Genomic DNA, 25,776 nt, shown 5'->3' with positions numbered 1-25,776 from the left:
GTCAGCTGTCCATGCAGCTGGTTGTAAACCCCTGTTGTGTGTGTGTGTGTGTGTCCATGTGTGTATGTGTGTGTTTCTCTGCGTCTTGGATGCTGATTTACGTGCTCATGGGAGTGTGTCAATATTCTCTGTGCCAGATGCACAGCTTGTTGCCGCTCATCGGCTTGCATATCAAGTCCAGATCACAAGGCTGACCATTACTGACCTGCTTTCAAATTTCATTCATATTGTCTTACCTCCACACCCACCTCTCTGGCTGTCTCTCCTGTCTCAACAGTTATGATTTGCTCTCATTGACAGGCTTAACTCAACGTTAACACTAATTAGCCAAACCACCTCTGGTTTCTAATCCTCCTGTGCGTCTATCTCTCTGGATTTTTCTTCTCCTCCCACCTTTTGTCCTTCATCTTTCTACTCCTGTTCTATCTGTCTCATTGTTTACTCCCCCTCCTTTCCTTTCTGCTCAGCCAGCACCATGAACAGCCTTCAGGTCACACTCGAAACACACAGGAGACGCTATTGGTACCCCTGAAAAAAACTGGCAACCCATTGGAGAGCAGCTGCTGGCCATTTTGATACAGACAAAGGAGGAGGAAAAGAGATGCAACACTCAACACACATACACTCACACAAAACACACTTGCACAAACACCCACACACTTATACACACAACATCATTGATATCCCAGGCTTGCTAATCGTTGGCTATTAGTCTGCTAGTGTGGGATTACATGTCTTATTAAATACAGAATTCCAAATGAGCCTCGTTAAATAAGAAAGTACTCCCCTTTTAATGAAGCTAATTTATATGGAAATTACACCTAATACGTACGATACAGAGAGAGATTTATCCTCATTGGATGAAGGGGAAGAAATGAGATGAAAAGAGTAGGAGGGATTTCCCCCCCTCCGGATGGTGTCTTGGACACTAGTACAGAGATGCACATGCACAAACACACATTCTCTCACTACCAATGAGGAAATGTGTGTGTGTTTACATGTGTGACCTCCTGTTCTTCTGCTGACCCAGCAGCGCCTCACAGGGTTTCTGGGAATCCACTGATCCATCATGTGCTGTCTGTTCAACAGTAGAACATATCTGCATACCACTGGTGAGGGGCAGGTGTCTCTGTCTTTCGTCTGTCCACGTGTTAGTACCCCTCCCCCCCCCTGCCTCTGTCACACATCCAATCCACAACAGGATTATCTCTCCCCATGTGTCTATGTTGCGGTCCATTGTGCATTTCAACAAACTTGTCAATTAAAACGTGTAATTACACAATTGTTAGACATCACAGGATAGGGAAACAACTGTTTCTCTGTGTGTTGAATGGGTATCTTTGTGTCTCAGTGTAGTGATTTATTATTGCAGATCTGCATGCAGTTAAGACCCTGCAGACGACCCTCGACCCGCTGGGAAGAGGAACACCACTGCCCCCTAGAGGGATTGTTGCTCCATCACATCACCTAACGAGTCAGTAAATGGTGTTGCAGCACAGCTGGAAAGAAGTACAAAACTGACAGTAAAGAAATAGATCTTCAAAGACAATAGATTTTTATTGGTTCCTCAAATACCCCTTTACTCTGTCCTTCCCCATCAAATCTGTTGTTAGTTGGACAGGGGGAACCCTCAGATGTTCTCCTCTTGTCCTTTGAGATGGAGGGAAGGACCAAGGGATTCATGACAGTGATATTGAGATTCTATCCAGATATCAATGGAATAAATCAGATTTAGTTGAAAGGTGTTGCATGCACCCCTGCTGTATAACAGGCAACTGTTATACCTGCGTGATTTAACTTTGGTTTAGGTTTAAATGAACGCACTTTAAAATTGCTGTTCCCTCACATTGTACGGTAGGTTTCTAAATATAAACAAAACTGAACTTCTTTACTTCCTCCACAAAAGCACACCCTGTGAAGGAGACATTACATGTCAGGACAGTCAACAAAAGCTTTATTGAAACATGAAAATGGCAACAAAAGAAAATGTAAGGTTTGCATAAATACATCAGAGCATTTCAACACATTTTAAAAGAAATACACTGCAACATCTAAGCAAGCAGCAAAGTAACATACTAAATATGGACAGGGCATACGTGAAATAAACTGACATGTTTTATGTACCTGTTAACGGTTAATTAGTTGTCCACATTTCTCGCTAAAGACCAAAGGCCATTTCACTGCTACGGCCAGGTGCTTCACTGTGATATTTGTTTCATGCTGCACTGTGATGTTTGTTTCATGCTGTTGCATGTTTGTGATGACTAGCTGATGTGTTATATAGAAATTCAGAGTAGGTAATCACATTCTACCCTTTTCCCTGTCCACTTTTCATGTTTAAAAAGGCAATGAGAGTGGTAGACACCTCATCTGGGTACTTCTTGAACAGCTGTTCCTGAGCTGACAAAGGAACACACCTAAAGATGCTTCCCTATCAACTTCAAGAGCAGAATGGAACTGCTGTGGGCACATATGAAACTAAATTGTTGAACTATATGCCAGGATTGCTGTTTCATGAGTTTCCTACTGAAAAACCTGGATTAAAATAAGTTATACCTTAAGAGTGCTCATTTGATTCCTTTTGATTAATATTCACACCCCACACTTACAAGTCAGCAAGCTGCATTATACCACAATTAAAAACAACTCATACCAATACAGATGCAAAACAATGTCCATACATACAAGTAAATAAGTACATTTTGACAGGATCTTTCAAACTCTATAAAAATAGCTTAAAAATCTGACACACCCTCTTAATACTAGTGTATCACTAGTCATATAAATGCTTTTTTTTTCTTTGACATTAGAGACAGTAAAGTAACATGCTGGTATAAAAGTGCTGCTCCCTCTTTCCTCCACTGACGCTGCCCCCCACACACACGCGCCGCGCGCACACACACACACACACACACACACACACACACAAGCCTGCAAAGTACCAAACCACAACCCCAGTCCATCCACAGAGAGCAGGCGTGCTTCGCCAACCAAGGGCCATACATGCACAGTGGTTTCACAAAGCAGAAATTTTTAACTTGGCCCCCATTGATGGAAACAGCATTGAGTCTACAGTATGACATGAGAACAAGGTCCAATGGCAATGTCAGAATCACTGGAAAAGGGAGCAAAAAGTCTGGTCACCCCACAATTGGCAAGCAGAAGTCACAGCATCTCTCTCACTCAGGCTGTGGGAGTGAGGGCAGAAAACACAGTAGAGTACAGAAACCAACAATCCATCAAATACACTTGAAACGTATTGCTTTCATTATGAAAGCCGTTTTGGGAACCCAGAGAAAATGAACCAAAACACATTCAATGATTCTAAAATAAACTAACCCAGGGAGTCAAGAAACTGTTCTTTTAGCCATTCAACAGTTTCAGGGTAAAAGCAACAACATGGTTATAGCGGACTCATGCAGAGCAGTCACTGCCACACATACTGTACATTAACACATGATCACACTGATGTACACACACACCAACACACACCCATATACACAGGCTCACACACACCATCCCATTTAATGTTGGGATGTAACATATTAGAACAGGGTAGCTCTGAAGTCTGCCCTCAATACCGAAAGACACACAATAGACTTGAGGGACAACTCACAGCTTGCGCCAGACATTATAAGGACACTTGAAGGAGGATTGTACCATTTGGTGGGTTAACTTATCCTGTCTGTGCTGGTTATAAAGTTTCCAAAGCATACAAAATAATAACTACACTGCAGTATATAACTCAAATGAATAACGCACAGCTCTTACAGCAGAAAAACCAAACAAAAAGGCCACTGAATGCTAGTGAGAGATGTAGGCAAACTCCCTGTCATCAGAGCGTCCAGTCTGACAGTCATTTAGGCTTGCAATAGTTTGGCAGGGACTATCCTCTGACATTACTGTTACCAGGACAGAGATACTCCCAACGCACTGATTCCTGTGAACACAGCCCAGTATCTGAGGCCAGGGGGAGAATCATAGCACCTCACCTCACTAGGAGAGATCCCAGCAGGCTCGGGGGCTGGAGGGGGACTGGCCATGAAACATGGTGGCAGTGAACAAACACAGGGAGAAAATACAACTGCTTATACTCAGTCCAATCTGTTTTCTGATTTCCCAAGCAAGTAAAGGCCCAGCTCAGTCTCGCAAGTAGTTTCCTCTCAAACCTGTCACACTATTATGTGAAGAGAAGTAATCCAGACATGTAATCTGGAGGAGCAAGATGAGCAGCGTCTTTGGACTTGTCCGAAACCTGGTTAACAGGTTTGAATGAATAAGGCCCTTTATTGAGCAAATACATACCAAAAAGATAATTAATCTCTGCAAAAGCACTTTAAAAAAACGAAATAAGTATCTATCCAGTTAAAGCATTTAACCTCTTCATCATATCAACCATCCTGCAGAGAACACAACAGTTATCATATTCGGTCAAACACACAAAACGTTCATTAAAGATTTAACCCTAAAGGGACAGTCAACATAAGGTTTCTTAGTGCACTCAAGTGATAGTTTGGGGCAGTAGTTAACTTTAGTTTAAATAGTGAAAAGATAGTCACATCGACAGAAGCTTCCTCTCTCAACCTTCACACCTATGAGGCCTTGGCCTTTCTCGCCCTGGGAGACGTCTTATCCTCTAACTTCACCAGGCCGTTGGCAGCACCTGGTGATAACAGAAACAGAAAATAAACAGCACCAACACGAATACAATGGACATAATGCATAATAATGACAAAACAGGGTCCAACCCTGGCTAGAGGGGCCGAAAACAGGCCAACTCACTCCGGGAAAGGTCCTTCTTCTGGGACTTGCTCTTTGGGCTGATGGCCTTCTTCTTGGAGGCTTGGATCTGACTGTGCTCCCTCCACTTTTTTAGTTGGAAGTTAATGAACTTCCACATCATCCAAGCCTGAGTAAGGCAGATGGCTGCCAGACAGGTCGTCCTGAGGGCAGGAGAGATACACCATGAGGACCAGCAATGGGCTTCAAAGACATGACGCTTCAACAAAGGACAAGTGCATACGGGAGAGCATTAGTTGTGACTGTTAATAGTCTGGACTTGCCTAATGGTAAGTACATTAAAGTTGCCCTCTGCCAGAGAGAATCCCTGGTTCTCTGCCCTGGGCAGCCCGAATCCAAATGTCAGAACGGACAGGGTGAGCGTGAGGAGACGGGCATGACAAAAAGAAGTGCCCACAGAGTGAAACTGTGAAAGAGAGAGAGTTCATATGAGATGCTGTGGTCTGCCAAGAGGTCAAATAAGATGATTATCCTGCCTGGTTGGTTATTCAGGTCCTACCCCTTTTGCTTGTTCTCATCGCTGAAATAGAAGAGACGGGAGGCATGAAACAGGAGCTCAACCAGGTAGTGAGGGACCAGAAGCACCAGGCCCAGTCTCTGGAGGCTGCACACAACAAACAGGAAATCAACAACCAGCTGATACTCAGAAACCAAGAAATAAGCAACCATTACCCTGAAAACAGGGGGAAAAGAAGGCACATGACAACTGACGCCACAAGCAGCAACAAGGGAACAGAAATGAGGGGAGCAGGATACAGAAACACCCTGAAGCCATTTGCAAGTAACCTCAAGTGACCTCTTCCCTGCACCATTGTCCATCATAACCCGTCACCAGGTGAAGAAGACAACCCCTCCTCTTGCTGTCCTTACATTACAGTAGAGGGCAAATCATTTAGCACAAGGTCAGGTTCAGGGAACCATATGGGAAATGACATCACCACACTTCCTCATGCAGAGAGGGAGCCAGAAGTCATGTAACACTACACCTGATTTGGGGTTTTGAAGTCACCTAAATGTGGTATGTTAGAGTCAAATAATATAATATAACATTCATAAAAATGTAAGACAGCAGCAGCATAGCTCTCCACAGGACACATACTTCTAATTTTGCATCACATCATTATGAAATGATGTAGTTTGCTTTTTTTGAATACCACTTTTGAAGTCTGCATAGTCGTGTCAAGTTAAATTAGGTTCTCACTTCACACAAACTCTGGGGGTGGTCAGTGAATAACAAGACACTCTTTACAATACTTTACAAGAAGTGGCTCCTGTGCATGTGCTGACATTACAATAATAGGGAGTGTTGAAAGACAGATATGTATAGTAAACTCCAATGAAGCAACCCTTCTTGCTTGTCCTTTCCACAACGTAGTCACTGAAACACACAGATGAAAACTTACTTTAAGACATAGACACCAGTGATGTGGGCCACATAAAGGCAAATGTAATATAGCTGGCGGGGAATGTCCTCCTATAAAAAGACAAACAGAAGAGGGCATTTCTCAATGACTGACTCACTGCAGGGTATATGGTAAGCATCAACATCCCATATTATTGGTCCGATAAGCTAAAATAATAATATGCTAATGAGTATGTTTTACGTGCTCAACAGTGTTCTATGACAAAGAAATTAGATTGAGTGACCCTACCTTTCGCACTTTCTGAAAGTAGAGCTCAGGAAGCGCGTGGAGCCAGTAGGCAATTTGGCAAATGTAGAAGAACTTTACCTGAAAGCTGCAGAGAAGACAGGTTATACAGGCGCAGCTGCAGGACACCTCTCTGTCTGAGACACTCAGACAGAGGCCAGACATGGGGGCCTTCTTTGGCTGACACACTCAGACAGAGGCCAGACAAGGGGGCCTTCCTGGGCTGACACACTCAGACAGAGGCCAGACATGGGGGCCTTCCTGGGCTGACACACTCAGACAGAGGCCAAACATGGGGGCCTTCCTGGGCAGACACACTCAGACAAAGAGGCCAGACATGGGGGCCTTCCTTGGCTGACACACTCAGACAAAGAGGCCAGACATGGGGGCCTTCCTGGGCAGACACACTCAGACAGAGAGGCCAGACATGGGGGCCTTCCTTGGCTGACACTCAGACAGAGGCCAGACATGGGGGCCTTCCTGGGCTGACACACTCAGACAGAGGCCAGACATGGGGGCCTTCCTGGGCTGACACAGGGCAAACAGGAACAACGTTTCATCTGCTCCAGATGATGGCCGAAGTCATTGACCACAATAAGAACCTATAATGATTGTCTCTTATCTCTTCTGGTGTGTTGTTGTCCATGTAATCTGGAATACAGACGCTTACTAAACTGGAGAGTTTGAAAAACTCATGAAATGTGTAATAGGAAAAGGGACGGGGAAAAACGGACAGAACATGGCCTAGTTTGTTAAGCTTGGGGCGTTAATCTTCATAATTGTTGCAGAAGAACACAACTCCAACATGGCTTTAATGAGCAGCTGCCAATTAAAGCAAGCGTGCATTAATTAAGCTGCATTGCATTATGGGAAATCAAGGCATTTCAACTGTGCCATCTCCAACAGCTGAGGTCTATAAATCCTTACTTACACCATGTGGGTATGTGGGTATCCATCCCATAAGAAAGTAGGATTTGTTGCGAATTCCTCCTGAAAGAAAAATTATACTTAAAATAAATATAAAAGCCAAAGCATCAGGACACATAATGCTCCTTGTATCTTGGCAGTGCTAGCCTTTTACCGCTGTAAGGATGCTGCAGCCCCAGATGAAGGAGAATAAGTAGAAGGCAGCAAGCTGTCCAGATTCATTGAACTTGCTGTGTTTGGTTTTTGACAGGTGCAACCGTCGATTCATTTTCTAAAATGGCACATGAAAAAAGCCACTTCAAATGTAAACAGCCAGGAAAGTAATGAGTGAGGATAATATGAGGGGGACAAGACTGAGAAGGGTCATCCTGCTTGACCTTGTGCCATCATGACTCATATAAAAGCCAGATTCTAGAGTTCTCACACACACACACACACACACACACACACACACACACACACACACACACACACCATGCACAACACTGCAAAAAGAGATATGATCTCTTACAAAGACTTGAAAATCAATTCCATTCTGAGTCTGTACAATTATGTATTTAAACAAAACATATACATATATATAAATGCAATGGGCAAAGTGCATTGTGTGGTATATAAAAGACTCACATCCAGAATGTATTCCTGTATCAAGGCATGGAGGATTACAGCGATGAGCAGGTAGAAGAACACAGTGGCCATGTCCTTTGGACCGTACAGGTACAGGTTTACTGGCTCAATCTTCTCGTCTGGAGATCAGAGGAACAACACAGCAGTGACATCCGTTGTAAGGTACACAATACATGTCAACATGCTCATGACAAACATGGACATATTACAAAGAGGCATATGATAATATAATATTGCAAACTTACCAAGACTTTGAGTCACATTGTATTGTACTGTGATAAACATAATGGCAAATTTTGCAGTCACCTGAAATAAAGAATTACAGAGGGAGATTCGAGTTGTGAACTTCAGTACACATAAGTTGTCTTCAATGCATATTGCCTCAATGCTTTCTCCCAATATGGTCCCTAAAGAATTTTCTCTTAGGCCTTACAATTAGGAATTTAGGTTCCCATGATGAAGGTCAGTGGTTTAATCCCCACTTCATCCACTAATTATAAACATTATGACACCTATTGGCCAAAACACCTGTTTTTATCTTCATTATCATCCTGGATTCAGACACAGATCTTAACATATTTTCTACAAATTCTGCAGGAAAACAAAGTAAAGTTCTCTCACTGTCTGTCATTGGATAGCTATCAAGGCATTTGCTAAGCATTACCCAGCAGTATGTGACTATCGAGAGCTTTTCCAACACACAGGGTGAAGAGTTTGGGGGATGGCATGCTATCTTGTTTCATTTACCAGAACAAGTTGGCAAGTAACTTGGTACACAGTCAGCATCCAGCTCAGCACTAATATCAGTCAATACAGTACTCAGGAAAGAAGGGAATATTTTATGATGTATTGAAAAGGCTTTTTATCCTTCTAAGCAATGAAAACCTTTACAAATATATGAATGTAGACTACAGATTTCAAAGCCACCAAGCTAATAAGCTAAGTACATGATAGCAGTGGGCCTCCCTCCCGTCTTCCCCGTTGGCAATCGCTGTGACACATGAGAGGGGAGAAACGTTTGAGCCCAGCCCCCTGAGTGCTGCTGTCATAGTTAGCTAGCTAGGTAGCACTATCTAGCTAGCTAATCAAATCAAACTTTCTCTCGTCATTAGCGTCTTTGGAAAGCTTATCCAGTCTCAAACTCATACCTCGAACATCAGTCCAAGGAGAATGATCATAGCCACACACGAAACCATATCCGCGTGATTCTGGATCACGAACTCGTGGCTCAGCACCGGTGGGCTCTTGTTCTTCTTGCGGAAACCCATGGCTAACCGACAGCTCTCCCTCCCTGCAGAAGTCAATTTCTTATCTCCTCTTATACTCTCTGCCTCTGTCACCTATGTCAGTGAACATATATATTCATGTGTCGACGATCGAGAACATACACAACACCACACACGTCGTTCCTGGCCTATCAGATGTCCCCTCCCAGATCTTACGCCGTTCCAAGACCCATTCATGAACCGCCCATTGCGTAGAGATGGAGAATCCAACCTCTTGATTGACATTGGGCAGAACAAACCACGTGGAGGGGGGCTCACTGTTCATTTACTCACTGTTATGACTCGTATTTTTCGTTGTAAGAACTGGGAGACATGAGTCGATTCCAAATATTAATTTGGACTAAACCAGTACGTAGAATTTTATTAGTAAAAGTGACTAGAGGACTTTCACTAGCGTGGAAGAGAATGTTAAGGAGAGGTTTTAGTCTTATGTAAATTACGGATGGGTCAAAGGACGGTGGAAGGGTGGGTGCAGGGTGCATTTCGTTGAAGCTGAGTGATGATGTCACGTGGCAGTTTACATATCAGAGACGATGGCCGTAATTTCGGGGTGGAGGAAGTGTGGTCCCTCTGATTAGTGGTATAGATTTGTTAAGAGCCCAGCCAAGGTTGTGGAGTGGCTTGTAATGTAGGTAGGCCGTGACTGGGCATGTACTCCACCACATTAGTAGGTGGCTGCACCTTCAAGTTGGATGCGATCGGCCAGTCATAATCAATCGTAGAGAAACATTCAGATTGGAAACACCAGACAGGCTTGTGTGAGGGGATGTCAGGAAGATAACAAGCCAGTGCAGCCAGTTCTGAGTTATAGGGGGTATAGGAAAAAGAGAGATGTTGGGAAACAATCTGAGGAAATTAGGGGTGCAGGAAATCATAGTAAAATAATTACTGAGCATGGGTGAGAGAGCACAGGCTAAGGTACTGTTATCTAGCTTTCTTAATTAAGGGGTATATAAAAAAAAGGATATGATGGATTGTCTAATTGTCTGGTCTACACCCCGAACAGAAGGTGGCGGTAAACTGGAAGTCAACTGCCATAAAACAAGAAGATCGAAATCCAAGGAGGTGACGAGACAAGCTCTGAGAAAATGTACACTTTGGGTAGGCAGCGACAAGTTAGCTACTTATTGTGATAACCAACTCGTTTAATTTTCGCAGTATTTGTTAAGCAGACGCTTTTATCCAAGGCGTTATTTATACTTACTGTAGCTACTCACTGTACCTAACCGACGGAAGTTTAATGAATGTAAAATTCTAACTAGGCCCATCTGGCTAGCCAGCTGATATTGCTAGACCTTGTAAATCATTGAAGAATAATTTTCTGGTCTTACACTCAGTGACATACACTTGCAGAAAGTGGTGACACAAGGAAACACACACACATGCTTGAATTGTCCGCTGAAGAAATTCTTGCTCTGTATTTATCCCACCCTGCTGTCCTTCCTAGAATGGTAGCTAGCCAGGCCAGGAGCGGTGGTCAGCCACATTAACGGCGAAGTCCAAGGCAGGGCTCACTCGTGTTCTGTCCATTCCAAACAGAAAGCCCCGTTTGATAACCCACCTGACTCAGGTGACCTGAGCAATGAACAGTGGGAAAACCATATGGGGAGTAGAACACAGGACCATCTAGCTGTGAGGCTTTAGTGCAAGGTAGTGTGCCACTGATAATTGAGTTGGTGTTTCCTTAACACAGCTCTTCCATACTTCAGATGTCCCAGTAATGTAGAGTTCTTTTTAAAACAAACTGCTGGTTTGGTTTTTTTATAGACAGGGCTTGGAAACACTCAAAAACAAAGCCACAAAAACATTTCTGTTTTTGTCCTCTAGAGGACAGCACTGGGCATGTGCTGGCTTTGTCAGCGTAAGAAATAACACTGTCCAGTGCTACTCAGGTCCCTTTATAGACCACAGTTAACAACGTACCTTTGCACACTACATATATGTATAAATCCTTTTGGCCTGCTATAAATACAATATAGACACACTTAGAACCACTTTCAATGTACAGAATGGAAAATGCCACCATTTAAGTAACACATGGATATGTAATTAGGTACGTTCAACAGACACTTATCAAATTTCAGACCTTTTCTTGGGTAACAATAACATACAGGTGCTGTTTTACAGTTATAATGAATTATTCATGATTTTCACTGGAGTGCACAATATAGGTAGACAGATACTGGATACAGAAATTAGTCTATTAGTTTTAGAAGACAACCCATATGAAAGCAAGGTTTTAAATATGACTTTTAATAGACAGTCCCATAGTTATTAGTTTCTTGTCTCATGTACAGTAAGTAGCTTCACCAGTTTATAATGACACTGATGTTAGGCATACTAATATGTTGAACAGTAAGATTCCTAAACCCCTTAAATTAAACTATATCCTGTCCACTGCTGTTATTTTTGTGAGCCACACTTTGCTCTCGTTCTTTCTCTCTCTCCTGTAGACGGTTGAGAAGGAGGGAGGGGTTTAGACAAAGGTCCTATCCACATAAAAAATGGAGGCTAGAGCAGAGCAGCCTGTCCTGTTTTTTTCAGTTTTTACATGGTGTCTTTTTACCCTGTAATTTTTGAAAAATAACAAATCTCACACCAGATGCAGCCTTGGGTAACTGTATGATATTGTTCTGTGGGTTCTTTAGGTCGAGGAAATGCTCTTAAATGTATTATTTTGTAATTTGGGCCTGTCTCTGTCTCTATTTTTCTCCCCCTGTCTCTCCCGCACTCAGAGCTGCCCCTGCCTGCGCTGAACAAAGATAATTACTCAGGAAACGTTTAGGCCAATCGGATGCAGCCTTACATTCTGCCTGTGAAAAAGGGGCCAGTCAGGAATTGGCTAACATTACACGGGCCTGATCGCCTTGCCTGAAGAGCGGAGCCTTCCTCGGCTGAGGGCTGAGAGTGTCCTCCATGTTTTATAAGTGTTGACATAACATTGTGTCAGGCAGCCATGCATCCACAGAGGTAAGCTCTATCTCTTTATAACAACTCTAATTACAACATTACCTCCTTCTTAATGTTGTTGTAAATGTTGTTTATTTAATATAAATGTGAATACATGAAATCACAGTTGGTTTCCCCAGGAGGTGGGGGGAGGGGAAGGCCTTGCAAGGCCTCTGCTCTACAGAGCTGAGGGGGTTGGGAAAGGACTCTCACCCCTGCTCTCCCTCTGTGTAACAGGGTCACATGGGTGCCCTAGGCACCCAAGCTGCCAAGCTCCAGGGAAGAGTGGACCATAGCAAATCCTTTTTATCTCTTCTTTTAGATAATGCAAAAGTGAAAGAGGCACATGGACAATCATATCTCCTTTCTGCTGCTCTGATATGGCTCTATTTGCTGACAGAATATGTGGGGGATGGGTGGCAGAGGAGGAGGAAGGGAAGGGATGTGTCTTTTGTAAGCAGATTGCCTCCGTTGTTGTGGTTTGTCATGCCAGGCCAGAGAATGGACACAGGGACAGGAGATGTGCCTGTATAATGCAAGGTGGGTGTCTGGCAGATAACTTAAAAGCATTTATCCTACAGAAGGGCCATCATTTTGTGAGCAGGTTAGATACAGTGAGGACATAGGATTTTCTTTTCAGATGTGAGAACACAGGATTGGCTTTTTAGATGTTTTATTCTTGTTTTCTTTGAACATGCAGTGACTGGCACAATTACATTTTAACTTAATTTTAAATATACTTTTTGTGAATCTGTTTGTCTGGTAATTTCTTTGTTTCCATGTCTCATTTTAACTCACTAACGCATTCTTTGCTGGGGAGAAGGAGGCACCTGGTATTTTAGTTTACAGCCCAAGGCCTTACAGCTTGTACTTCCTCTGATTTTTACTGCACACACAGCGGCCATTTTGTGTTTGTAGTGCCTTTGGAACAAGCTCTGGCTGGCCCTCTACAGACAATATCTGATAGAGACAGAAACAGCCCAGTATATTATTTGGCTTTTAAATTATTAGTTGAACTTCCATTGTTACTCAATTTGTGTTGCAGTTTTTTTGTCCCATATACCCATAACTTTTTTATTTCTTTGTCTCATGTATTGCTTTTAAATTTAATCAGCAGCGGAGTAGAGTCCAGGAAAGGACTGAATCGAGCTAGTTTAGTGTTAATGATTTGAAGTGGCTTGCCTTAGGACACAGCAGAAGGACCAGGCTAGGATCTGAAACCATTAGCCTGCCAATAGTAAGATCAATCCTTGTGATTTTTTTCCAGCAATCGACTAAGGACTTAAATCATTTGTCTTTCAGTAACAGGTCCAGGTACTGGCCCTTTTGCATGTAACTCTCTTCATGACTGTTTCATATCTCCCCATGCACGCTGCTCTGGGCCTCTAGCCTATTTTTAGATGCAAAGACAAAAACACCATTGATTTGCTGCTTCATTTGGAGGTTAGGTTTGACAGTGACATATTGGGCAGGAAGAACCATGTCTACTAGGATTAAAGAAACTGCATTTTTGCAAGGATCATGTCACAAATGCATGGATCACTCGTAGGCTATAGAATGCTAGACACATCTGAGATGACAAGTTGAAATATTTTCAATCTAAAGCATTTATAAAAGGCAATATGTATATGATGGTAATGTTAGCAATGTGATGATATTATTGCTGGGTTATCATCTAAGATCTTGTATGTTAGCTGACGCAGTGTCATTTGTAAACTGGACACCAGGGCAATGTTGGCTGATTTACTGCTTGCAACTGTTTTTGAAAGGCTCTTGAGATATTAGTTATGGTCTAAGGTGTATTGTCTAATCCTAGAGGCTTTAACCAAACCAAGTGATAGTTTGAATGCAGGGGAAATATCTGCATTGCAGCAGAATGCATTTTAGATGCAAAAAGGAAGCTTGCACATGCTGATGTGTGGCACAGCTCAGCCAACCAATCATATTCAGTCCTGCAGGCCTTCCAACCAATTGCAGCCGTAGCCGAGGTTAAAGATTGACAATTACGGTGAAAGCAGTAGAGAGCAGGGGCCTTCTGGAAAATTCCACAGCCATCTTTGTTTAATCCTTTCAAGCCCTATGCAAAATCCAATCCAGATTGTTATAACCTATATATTTTGTGTACAAGGTATGGAATGATCGTTTTAGATATAACACTTATCAGAAAAAGTGGCTTGTTAATTTAGGATAAAACCCATTGATGTAATGAATGTTGTTGTATAATGTAAAATAATATCAGTGTCTGAACCCTACTTTTAGGACTGAAAATGTGTGTATTCAAGACATAAAAAGGATAGTGTATGTTCTCTGTGTTTAGCCGTGTGTACATGCACGCATTTTGCCTTTACTGAGACAGTTTTACCTCTGAAAGGTCACAGGCTGTAGAGAGATGGTGTAGGCAGTGGGTGTATTCCTGATGAGATCAATTCTCCTATCTTGTAGTCAAGACATAAGTCACATGCGTCACAAAGCAATGTAGTATTGTAAAAATGTCCCTTTGGAAACACAATCACCTCTGAGTTGTTGTTTGCGTTGAGGTTGAACACTGCATAACCTGCAGTTTTTCATTCATCCTGTCTAAAACGGAACTAGCAACAGAAGCAGGGTGCACAGTGAAGGCATGGAGACGAGACTGGAGAAGAGGTTAAGATGAGAGATCCAATTACCTACAATCCCCTCTGACGCTCAGAGATCTTCCTCATCCTTGCTTAAATGTATTGGTGTCTGGGCTGAGCGGTTTGGGTGTCTGGATAATTAACTGCAATCTCCATGAGTCTCCTGGTCCTCCTGCATGGATGTGCTAGTGAGCCCGAGCCCAAGCGTCGGGGTGGGGGATGGGGGAGAGGGGGGAGGGGAGCAAGCTGTGGCCTCCATTTTCTCTGACGAGAAAACCCTGCTCGTCTCTCAGGAGTGGAATGAATCTCAAGGCACACAGACTGTGTTGATTTTTGTCCATCAGATATTCCTTACACAGGGGGATGTTTGTCAGTGTTTTTCGGCAAAAATGATGTCCTTTTTGGATTATACTGAACGCTTTCTGAGGATACGTTTTTTAAATTTTTCACCAGCTATACTTGCATGATTCTGCCAGGTTTTTGGAATACATAGCTCCTGGTCTGACAATGCCCTTTGGAATAATATATTTTGCAAGGTCATTCTACCTTCTTAGCCTGAGGTTGGCAGGATCAAGTAGGGATTGTCTGACTTGTGCTGCTCAAATCTTAGGCCTGTACTGTGTTTAACAAGAATAGTGATCCTGTGCTCCGTGTCCTGGGCCGGCCCCAGTCCTGCCTCTCCTCTGGGCTCCAGCACACGTAGCAGGGAGAGCTGGCTACGTCAGCTCCGTTTCATGTGGGCCTCACTTGTTTTGTGGGAACAGGAAGGCCCTGGAGGGGTTGGTCTGTGAGCGTGCTGAAACAAGACACCCATGTACGACTAGATTCGGTGTTTTATCAAGTGAGTGCTCTTCATTATCCAGGTGACATGGTTTAAGGTTTTGGTTTGTGTGGCTAATCAGGATTTACCTTGCTTTTTCAAAAGGCAGAGATATATTTAGAAAACTACATTAGCCTTGTAATGATCTAAGGACACTTCCTAAATAGGCATGGTGAGTATTAGGCCGTGCGTAGTTATTGGGTGATCAATGTCACAGCCTGGCCAAGACGAATGAGACGTGTGTGTTAATAGCCACAGGTCTAGTGGTCTGTTTGAGAAGGTTCAACATCATGCTCGTAATCTTTCAGAAAGCTCTTCACACTGGGTGCACTGTACTCTCTTTTCTCTGCTTAGCCATTTGTCTTTCTGACCAGTCTACCATGTGATTGATCCGTGTGTGTAATGGCACCGTGGCACAAGTCAATTTACCGTTTCGTTGATGAAACACGAATGTTGAACTACTAATCTGGTTGACCTCTTGTCATTAGTCCCACATCCAGAGCCCTGACTGCACTCAGCTCAGGCTGAAGGCCCGAGTCTGAGCGGGCGGAGTGTGTGACCTGTCCTGGATCCCTAGGAGGCTCTGGGGAAGTGCAGGATAAATAGGTTGACATCCGTGCAAAGAGGCCCCCTCTGGTACTTACAAAAGAGGGGCCCAACTCTCTTAAGAACTCATTCATCTCCAAGGATCCCCCTTTTCCCCCACTTTCTTTCTCTCCTATTTGTCCTCAAGAAAGGAGATAAGAGTGGAACCAGAGACACAAAAAGCAGTACATTAAGTTTGGTGTGGAATCTGTGAATAGGAGGGGCTTTATATTCTTACCTTTTTTGGCTAACAAGATTAATTTGTTGATATAAATGATTTACTTTGAACTTGTGTACAAAGTCATTGGTTGCAGGTGGAAATATTTCACCACACTGCAGACCTACTACAATAATGGTAACTATTAGTTATTAATGGTCAGGTGTTGTGAGTCCAATACCTTTTTGTCTGTAGCTTTAAAATATATTGTCTCACCATATGAGGAAATTGCCACACTGTATTTGCAAGGCATGCTCAATTTGCATGAAGGTTGAGCTGTGGACAAATGTGATCGGCCAATCAATTCTATAATTAGTCTTGGGAGCGATGAGACTGGAAGTCCTCCCTGGTGTGTCTCACCTGGAGGAAAGAGCCAAGTAATCTCAGTTGGATGGCCTTGCATGTTGTTGTGAAGTGCAAGTTGTGCCCAACTGAATATAGAGGACTTGTTGCCATGGAGATTCTCTCCAGTGGCAGTCAGTGGAACGTTAACATGCAAAACATAGTCGGAGTTAGACCAGCATTACGATTTCAGAATAATTACAATTTGATGGTGGACTTGATACTGCAAGGTAGGGTATTCCCAGTGTCAGATTTTCCATTGACACCCCAGTCACACAGAAGGTTGATATGTCAGACATACTGCAGGCCTGCAAATGTTGTTAGTTCAGCAGCAACAGGTAGCATGGTGAGGAGCAAGCTCAGGGTCCCGTGGGGCTCCCTGAGGGGATGTTCCACTTGTTTACTCTGTGGAGGGTCTGTTTGGTGACTCTCTTTTTCCCTCCCTGCTTTTCCTTCTGCCGGCATTCCATACGCCGCAGTCTGGCTGAGGAGGAGATAAAAACAGAGTCGGATGTGGTAGAGGGGATGGATGTGTCCATGAGATCCAAAGGTAAGCCCAAGGCCCCAGAAATGCAAAGAGCTAATGTATGCAAAGGCTAGTAGTTTGTTTGATATGACCCGTGAACATGTAACAGGTATTGCTAAATGTGTTGGATTCACACATCAATTGTGCCTTTTGTAAGTCTGTGTCAGCATGTGTGTGTCAAGTGTTTGGTTGAACCAGTTTTAGCTTTCAAGTTTCAGCTTGATAGAAACATTCAACACCAGTAGCCTGACTGTTCCATGTTGTTATTCTCCCCCTGCCCTGCCCTGTATTTCCTGATGAAAGTCCCTGAACCTGGGTCAGCAGAGCGTTTGCTGGTCGCTCAGAAGAGGAAGGTTCCCAGCCCCACCCACTCATCCAATGGACACTCCCCTGCAGAAACCTCCCCTAGCCCCCTGAAGAAGAAGAAGAAACCAGGGGCGCTCAGCAACAGCAGCAAAGACCAGGTAGGGCACGCGCGTGGGTTTCCTTGCCTATGTCTGACCAATGAGGCTTCACTTTACCCTCACATTGTTTAAATGAGAGAAACTGCATGATCGCTGGGGGAATTGTTGCCAAATGGTTTATTTCTGTGTTGAATATTGCTTATTGACTATGATTATGTGATGATGATTAACAATGGTAATGGTAATGTGACCATATTGCCCCTATCAATTGTTTTTGAAGGGAAAGTGATCTTGCGATCATTTACATTGCGCAGTATTATCAGCTTGATGTTACTGTTTATTGGTTGCCATGTTTTGAACGCTTCATGTATGACATTAAACCCTTCCCCAATACCATTCAGTTGAGTTCTGTTCTACTGACAGATAAACAAGTCACATTCCTAGAGCTACAGTCACATGGATCTTTGGGTAGTATTGTGTCTGGCTCACTGATTGGATAATGGGGTTGGCCAAGTGTCAAGCATGATGCCCAACACAAGACTTGTTTGTGAATTTAGGGAAGGTACCATCTTGAAATTATTTCAAGAGGTCAACTTACATTTATCTTATCTAGTGAAGTACAACAATATGGCATTACTACATAAGGTCCTGTCACCAGACCAGTCTTGTGTTTGGTCCCTGTTTTGCCTTAAGTAGTGCTTATCCTGCCCTACTACCATGTGTTTTGGTTGCACTGCACCTTTTGTGGTTGTTTTCTGCCTGTGTTTTGAAACCTGCTCCCCTCTTTCTGCCTGCATTTCAGTCAGAGCTAAGACATGGTCCCTTTTACTATGTGAAGCAGCCAGCACTCACCACAGACCCTGTTGATGTTGTACCGCAGGACGGCAGGAATGACTTCTACTGCTGGCTGTGCCACCGCGAGGGCCAGGTGCTCTGCTGTGAGCTCTGCCCGAGGGTGTACCACGCCAAGTGCCTCAAACTGCCAGCCGAGCCCGAGGGCGACTGGTTCTGTCCAGAGTGTGAGGTACTCACTCGTGTGTGTGCGTGTGTGTGTGTTGGGGGACGCAGTGCACACACGAGTGTGTGTGAGAATGTTGAAGGCACATTCTCGCTTTATGTACCTGACAAGACTCTTTTCCTCCTGTATCCATGAGCTGTCAGGTTGTGGGGGTGCAGGGGTTAAAGCTGCGTTACATGCGACAATAATTTCCATGACGACAAACGGCCCCCTCAATTCTTGTCTGAACTCCCACGCTTTCTTCCAGCTCGAGTTTGATTGACATTGGTATCACAAAACATGCCAAGGAGGAAGGCACTCCTCGCCGAAGGCGATTGGCAGGAAAAAGATTGCTGGAACATAATTGGCTGGAAAGTAGTGGGACGATCAAAATAAGAATTGGCGTTCCACTGGAATTGAGCTGTCTGTGTAGCTAAACAACTCTCAGAGGGCCTTATTATAGGGAACAATACAAAAGAATCCTACTTTTATCCACATTGTAGAAGATATGTACTGTAACAATATGAATGCACAGTATATATATTGCATTCAGAAACCTCTTAGTAATGTTCTTTGGTTTGTATGGAATTGATCTATTGAGGTGAAATATAGTCTTGACTTTTTCCTTCTTGCAGAAAATTACTGTGGCGGAGTGTATAGAAACTCAGAGTAAAGCTATGACGATGCTGACGCTAGAACAGCTGTCCTACCTGCTCAAGTTTGCCCTGCAGAAGATGAAGCAGCCTGGAGTGAGTCCCCTGCATGCCCTCACACTAACATCAGCCAGGTTCTCAATGTCAACTACAGATTGGAACCTTGGTTTTAAGTACTTACTCATTTAGGATTTGGTTGATGGTTGCAGATCAGGGTTCAAATGCAGTCGCCACTAAATGAGTTTCAGTGAGTTTCTTCTGCGGTAATATTCAGTGTCGATGCCTTTCTGAAGTGTGTATTCTGTGAACAGACAGAGCCCTTCCAGAAGCCAGTCTCTCTGGAGCAGCATCCTGACTATGCAGAGTACATCTTCCACCCCATGGACCTGTGCACCCTAGAGAAGGTAGGCCCCCACAGGCAGGACAACCCTCTGTCTGAGGACTGCTCATTTGGAGATCATCTGTCCTTCATTTTTACATCATTTGCTTCATAATATAGAACCAACCCGTTTTTTTTGCAGAACATAAAAAAGAAAATGTATGGCTGTACAGAAGCCTTTTTGGCTGACATGAAATGGATCCTGCATAATTGTATCATCTATAATGGAGGTCAGTCACAAACACATGGAACACCTTCCTTGCACCAACCCATACTGTTAATGTGTGGTCCTCTACAATGTTGACATGATGTTTTTGTTTCAGGTAATCACAAACTAACAGCAACAGCCAAAGTCATTGTCAAGATCTGTGAACACGAGGTCAGTAACTTTACATTTGAGAATTGAGTCAGGCGCAGTGCTGCTACTTATACTTCAACATGCTGTTCTACCTCCTCTGTCTCAGATGAATGAGATAGAGGTCTGTCCAGAGTGCTACCTGTCCTCGTGCCAGAAGAGGGATAACTGGTTTTGCGAGCCATGTGTAAGACAAGTACTTCCTCGTTTGTTTGTTATAAACTATACCTGCAGCACACCTTAAAGGGGAGAATTAGGCCAGTTATTTGTGTGTTGTTGCTATAAGACAAACCTCTCGGTGTTTGTACAAACGTGTGTTTATATGGGATGATTTGACTTTGTTTTTGGCATGGCTCCTCAGGGTCACCCCCACCCCCTGGTGTGGGCTAAGCTGAAAGGCTTCCCCTTCTGGCCAGCCAAGGCACTGCGGGAGAAGGATGGACAGGTGGACGCCCGCTTTTTTGGTCAGCATGACAGGTGAGATTCTTCTCTTCGATGGTAGTAAAGAATGAGAGCTACTTTTGACATTTGGACTTTTCCTCCAAAGCTCTACTTCTGACTTCCATCTCTTTAATCTCCATGATAGGGCCTGGGTTCCCATCAACAACTGCTACCTCATGTCCAAAGAAATTCCCTTCTCTGTAAAGAAGACCAAGAGCATCTTCAACAGCGCCATGCAGGAGATGGAGGTCTATGTTGAGAACATCCGCAAAAAATTTGGGGTGTTCAACTATGCGCCCTTCCGCACACCCTTCACACCCAACAACCAGCTGCAGATGCTGCAGGACCCATCCAATCCCAGTGCTGGGGCACTAAAGACAGAGAAAACCGACAAAATCCGCTTCAACTTTGACATGACTGCGTCTCCCAAGATGCTACTGGGCAAGAGCTCCCTGTCCAGCGGGATGGGGCGGAGGATTTCCATGACGGACATGCCTCGTTCTCCAATGAGCACCAACTCGTCAGTGCACACGGGGTCAGACGTAGAGCAGGATGGGACTGAGAGAGGGCCGAGGAACCTCCCCTTCCATTACAGTGCTGGGGAAGAGTCTATGGACTACACTGGTTAGTCACACTATCAGGATAGACTGGCATGTTCATGGTGCTACTCATACAAATATCACCGTTGACGGAGGCTTAGCACTGAATCTTAAACTCCAACCTACATTGAACCCATTAGCCTACATTTCTAAATATCGTATCCACCCTAAAACCTTGGCTGATATGTGATTGCCTGTCTGTTCTTACCCAAGCATCCCCTGCCTCAGCGAAGATGGGCCACGGTGGCAGCATGACGGGCAGCCCCAAGTCCTTCACCCCCCAGGGACTTGTGCCCAAGCAAGAGAGGGGTGCAGCCACTGGGAGCATCCTCAACCTCAACCTTGGTCAGCCTCATCTCACTGTTGTACTTCAGTAGTCTTGTGTTCAGTCAAAGGTGTTCTAATGGAGACTTGCCTGTTGTCTCATTGAAGCTAGTCTTGTCCTGGCGTTGTGTGGTGAGTTGGGTCTTGAGATTGACAGGTTTATTCCTCCTCTTTCAGACCGGGTGAAGGCTGAGATGGACCTGAAGGAACTGAGTGAGACCGTGCAGCAACAGCAGCTACAACAGGGGGCACCGGTCCTCCTGGCCACACCCAAGAGACCCAGCAGGAGCCTGGACAAGACCATCGAGAGCTGCAAGGCCCAGCTAGGTACAAACACCCACACTCGACACTCAATTACAGCTGTTAGATTTGAACTGGAGTTATCGCATGTGAAGTGTCCTTACTTAGTTATCATTCTGAAGGTGATTGTCAATCTGCAGGCATAGACGACATCTCCGAGGATGTGTATAAGGGCGTGGAGCATAGTGACTCTGAGGACTCTGACAAGTCAGACTCTAGCGACAGTGAGTATCTCAGTGATGAGGAGCACCGGCCAAAGAGCACCACCCAAGAAGACAAGGGAGAGAGGAAGAGGTCTAAAGTGAACATGCAGGGAGAGGACAAGGAGGGGCTCCCAGGGACGAGGGACAAATCCTCCCCGGAAGGTGTGCTCAAAGACGAGCAGGGCAACGGCCCAGAGAGAGAGTCCCAAGACAAGGCCAGGTTGGCCCAGTCTCAGCCCACAGTAGACAGGCCTAAAGCTCCAGAGGAGACGAGGGCAGGAGGCCCCTCCGCCCTTACTGATCCAGACCAGGACTCTGACTCTGAGAGAGAGCTGGTAATTGACCTAGGGGATGAGCAGGGGGGCCGCGAACGCAAGAGAGCCAGAAAGGAACCGGGGGCAGCAGCAGCCACCAAAACTCTCAAAGAGCCTACTGGTACCAATCTTGATGGTGAGGAGTTTCATTTGGTATGTTGAATGTAGAGGCGTTTAGAGTTCTAGTTTCATCACCAGCTGTCTACTTCATGTGGAATCATATGTTTTTGTTCTTTAGGAAAGCTTCCTTCCACCATACCCTCACCTGCACCTGAAGTCTCCACTTCCTCCTCCAGCCTCAAAGATGCCACCCAACCTTCCATTACCTCTGCCCTGAACCTTGTCTCTACCACGTCCTCTGGTCATGCCAGCACGGCCTCTACCAGCAGCATTACCACCTCCTCCCCTGCCTCTACCTCCAACTCCACTTCTTCTCACTCGGCTGCCTCATCAGCCCCCTCTGCAGTCAAGAAGCAGCGCCCTCTGCTGCCCAAAGAGACAGCCCAAGCTGTGCAGAGGGCTGTGGTGTGGAACCCTACCAACAAGTTCCAGACATCATCTCAGAAATGGCACATGCAAAAGGTGCAGCGGCAAGAGAAACAAGGGGATCAGCCGGCCCTGCAGAGCCAGGCTCAGGCTCAGGCCCCAGTCCAGGTTCAGGCACAGACACCCAGCCCCCAGCAACTGCAATCACAGCAGCCACTGCAGTCCTCCTCCAGTACACGCTACCAGACCAGACAGGCTGCAAAAGGTACACCACCTTCTCCACTTGACATGTAACTTACTTTACTGAATACCCCGTCACAAGTTATCATGGTGGTAGGGTCATATTCAGATTTCATTCCTAGTCTCGTATCCTTTTCACGTTTCCAGCTGTGCAGCAGAAAGATGGGCCTCAGAGCACTTCCACCTCATCAGTTACCTTGGTTACATCCTCTGGCACCTCCTCCTCTTCCTCTTTTATGGCAGGAGACCTCCAGATTCCCACGGGCTCAGCAGATGTGGCAGCAGATATAGCCAAGTACACCAACAAGGTAAGTCTCCACCATGAGCCCATGACCATGATGCAACACTGCATGTTGCTCAAGCAGATGTTAAAGTACCCCTACCTTTCCAGATGATGGACACGATAAAAGGGACAATGACTGAAATCTACAATGACCTCTCCAAAAACACATCAGGAAACACTATTGCAGAGGTGAGGGTTGCTGCAACCAGACTTTGACATGAACACTTAACACAAAGCAAGAAAGATGTTAGCTTTTAAAATGTTTATAATGGACATTTTTTGTCTTTCCAGATTCGTCGGTTGAGGATAGAAATAGAGAAACTTCAGTGGCTCCATCAACAAGAGCTGTCTGAGATGAAGCATAACCTAGGTACTTGACAGCTACAAAGGATATCCTGTAATTAATCAATTGTTTGGGAATATCTGAATTTGTTTATTAGTGTTCAAGTAGATTTAAATATCTGTGTATATTGTAGAGCTGACTATGGCAGAGATGAGGCAGAGTCTGGAGCAGGAGAGGGAGAGGCTGGTGGCGGACGTGAAGAAGCAGATGGAGGTAGAGAAACAGCAGGCTGTAGACGAGACCAAGAAGAAGCAGTGGTGTGCCAACTGCAGGAAGGAGGCCATCTTCTACTGCTGCTGGAACACCAGCTACTGTGACTACCCTTGCCAGCAGGCCCACTGGCCAGAGCACATGAAGTCCTGCACGCAGTCAGGTATACACCCACAAGCAGGTATACATACAAACACAAAAAACACTCACGCACGCATCCACTGTGAAGTTGAATTGTACTTTTTGGCCTCTGTCTTTCTCTTCTACTCATGTATTGTGTTCCTCTATCCCAACAGCCACAGCAACTCAACAGGAGCCAGAACCAGAGTCGATCTCAGACCCGTCAACCAAACCGTCCGGTCCTTCCCCCAGCACTCAGCCCCACCCCACAGGGCCCACTCCCACTGAGAAAGGCCCGTCCCCCTCCTACAGTGTGGACAGGAGCAAGGACAGTGCTGTCATGGCCGTGCCCTAACCACTACACTACACAACCGTGTTCACCCTGCAATCCTTGTCTGTAAAATATATGTTAAATATGGACTAATCAGAAAGGATTGTCTTAAACCGACAAATCTGGGAGAATGCAACCATCTCAGTTGAAGACATCATAGTCCATTTTAAATGGACATACAATCCCCCTCCCAGTGTGACATGTGACAGGAGTTGTGCTGGGCTCAGGGTGTTTAACGCCAGGGACATTCCTTGCATGAAGGCCTGCTCCTCTGTGACTCCCTCCTCATTACTTTATTTCTATGTCTGCCATGTGAGTGACCATTTGAAATCACCTTTGCCATCTTTTTTAGTAGTCTGTGTACACGTAGCTTGTCCTTGTTACTGTGGTCTTTCTGAATCTGAACTGTAAGTCTCTGTATATTTACACGTTTTCTCCTTTTTAAGTTTCCATTTACATCTTTATGTTGCCATCGAATTTGCTCTGATCTATAGATTGTATCAAAACATCAGACATTGATTTATTGCAAACTGACAAGCATCTTGAACTTGAAACCTGTAATGCTGCTCTTAAAAAGATACCATGAGACTGTTTTAGAGGCTGCAAAAGAGATTCTGACATCTTGTTGGTGGACTTGCATTGTTTACTGTTAAGCTCATGTCATTACTAGTATTTCAGTACAGTAAGTTTCTATATTCATTTGACAGGACATCTTTGTTAAAATAGTATAGTCATTGTAGGGAAAACAACACGGTTAATAATCATCCACCCCCATTTGGCTCATACAAAAATGTACATTATAGTTCAGTGTAAGAATATAATTCAGTGATCTGTGATTTATATATAAAAAAAACTATAAAGGTTGAAACTGTACAGTTTTTGTAATTAATAAACTATTTATATTGCTATAAGCATATACAATTCTGTTTTATAGTTGCCTACCACTTAAGAAAAAACAATTTCCAAATATCTGGAAACAACAGCATTTTGGAAATTTCAATTTGAAAGTGAGATGTTACTTAATATGAATGTCACTTTGACCCTCAGTTCTGATTCATGTCAGTACAGTCTAATCAACATGTTAATGCAAATCTGCTCGATAGACTGCTAAAGTGAGGGAGGGAAACGGCAAGCTGACTGTGTACTAATGAGCATGATTATTTTTATTCTTTCACATGTTCTCTTTGTTTACATATTGTACATAGAATAAATGGATTGTTGATGTCTTTATGAAGAAAAAATAAAAACCGGTCTATTAGACCAACGTTTTACGTGGTTAGATGTGTCAGTTAAAAGCCCCAACCCAGCCCTTTACTGCATTCTTCAAACATTAATTACCAAAAAGGACAGTAATTGTCATCTGATCTCCATCCTGCCACAGTAGGAGTCATCTACTGTGTGTCTCAGATCACTCTTAAGTGGTATCCTTCCGCGCGGTAGGATACACAACC

General features: G+C 44.3%; 2 protein-coding genes across 13 annotated transcripts; one reads left to right on the top strand and one right to left on the bottom strand.

The window, feature by feature from the left end:
• Positions 1-1,937: 1,937 nt before the first annotated feature.
• Positions 1,938-9,473, bottom strand: zgc:113278 (Translocating chain-associated membrane protein 1-like 1-like). The gene is given in 12 exon segments (XM_047040433.1): positions 1,938-4,663; positions 4,783-4,943; positions 5,064-5,175; positions 5,178-5,206; positions 5,300-5,404; positions 6,204-6,274; positions 6,453-6,537; positions 7,381-7,439; positions 7,531-7,647; positions 8,004-8,122; positions 8,249-8,309; positions 9,152-9,473. Coding segments are annotated over 12 exon segments (1,110 nt in total). The 5' UTR covers positions 9,272-9,473; the 3' UTR covers positions 1,938-4,592.
• Positions 9,474-10,326: 853 nt separating this feature from the next.
• LOC124480428 (protein kinase C-binding protein 1-like) lies at positions 10,327-25,585 on the top strand. Of its 12 annotated transcripts, none has more exons than XM_047039731.1 (22): positions 10,328-10,390; positions 12,025-12,259; positions 12,476-12,778; positions 17,297-17,367; positions 17,647-17,807; positions 18,550-18,771; positions 19,380-19,493; positions 19,709-19,801; positions 19,919-20,006; positions 20,100-20,155; positions 20,241-20,318; positions 20,493-20,608; positions 20,718-21,196; positions 21,385-21,516; positions 21,673-21,822; positions 21,918-22,448; positions 22,551-23,063; positions 23,186-23,346; positions 23,430-23,510; positions 23,613-23,691; positions 23,798-24,055; positions 24,171-25,585. In XM_047039731.1, the coding sequence occupies exons 3-22, from the start codon at positions 12,759-12,761 to the stop codon at positions 24,347-24,349; spliced, it is 3,582 nt and encodes a 1,193-aa protein (XP_046895687.1). In that variant the 5' UTR covers positions 10,328-10,390; positions 12,025-12,259; positions 12,476-12,758; the 3' UTR covers positions 24,350-25,585. The 12 variants fall into 12 exon arrangements, with proteins under 12 accessions (XP_046895689.1, XP_046895687.1, XP_046895686.1 ...); XM_047039730.1 differs by lacking the exon at positions 10,328-10,390 and adding an exon at positions 11,778-11,903 and having other exon boundaries at positions 12,732-12,778; XM_047039737.1 differs by lacking the exon at positions 10,328-10,390 and adding an exon at positions 11,778-11,903 and having other exon boundaries at positions 21,936-22,448; positions 23,798-24,037.
• The last annotated feature ends 191 nt before the right edge of the window (positions 25,586-25,776 follow it).

Source organism: Hypomesus transpacificus, chromosome 18 (genome assembly GCF_021917145.1).
Source record: "Hypomesus transpacificus isolate Combined female chromosome 18, fHypTra1, whole genome shotgun sequence".
Classification (NCBI taxonomy): Eukaryota; Metazoa; Chordata; class Actinopteri; order Osmeriformes; family Osmeridae; genus Hypomesus; species Hypomesus transpacificus.
Note: the sequence above shows the minus strand (reverse complement) of the source record. Positions and strands in the feature narration are given on the sequence as shown.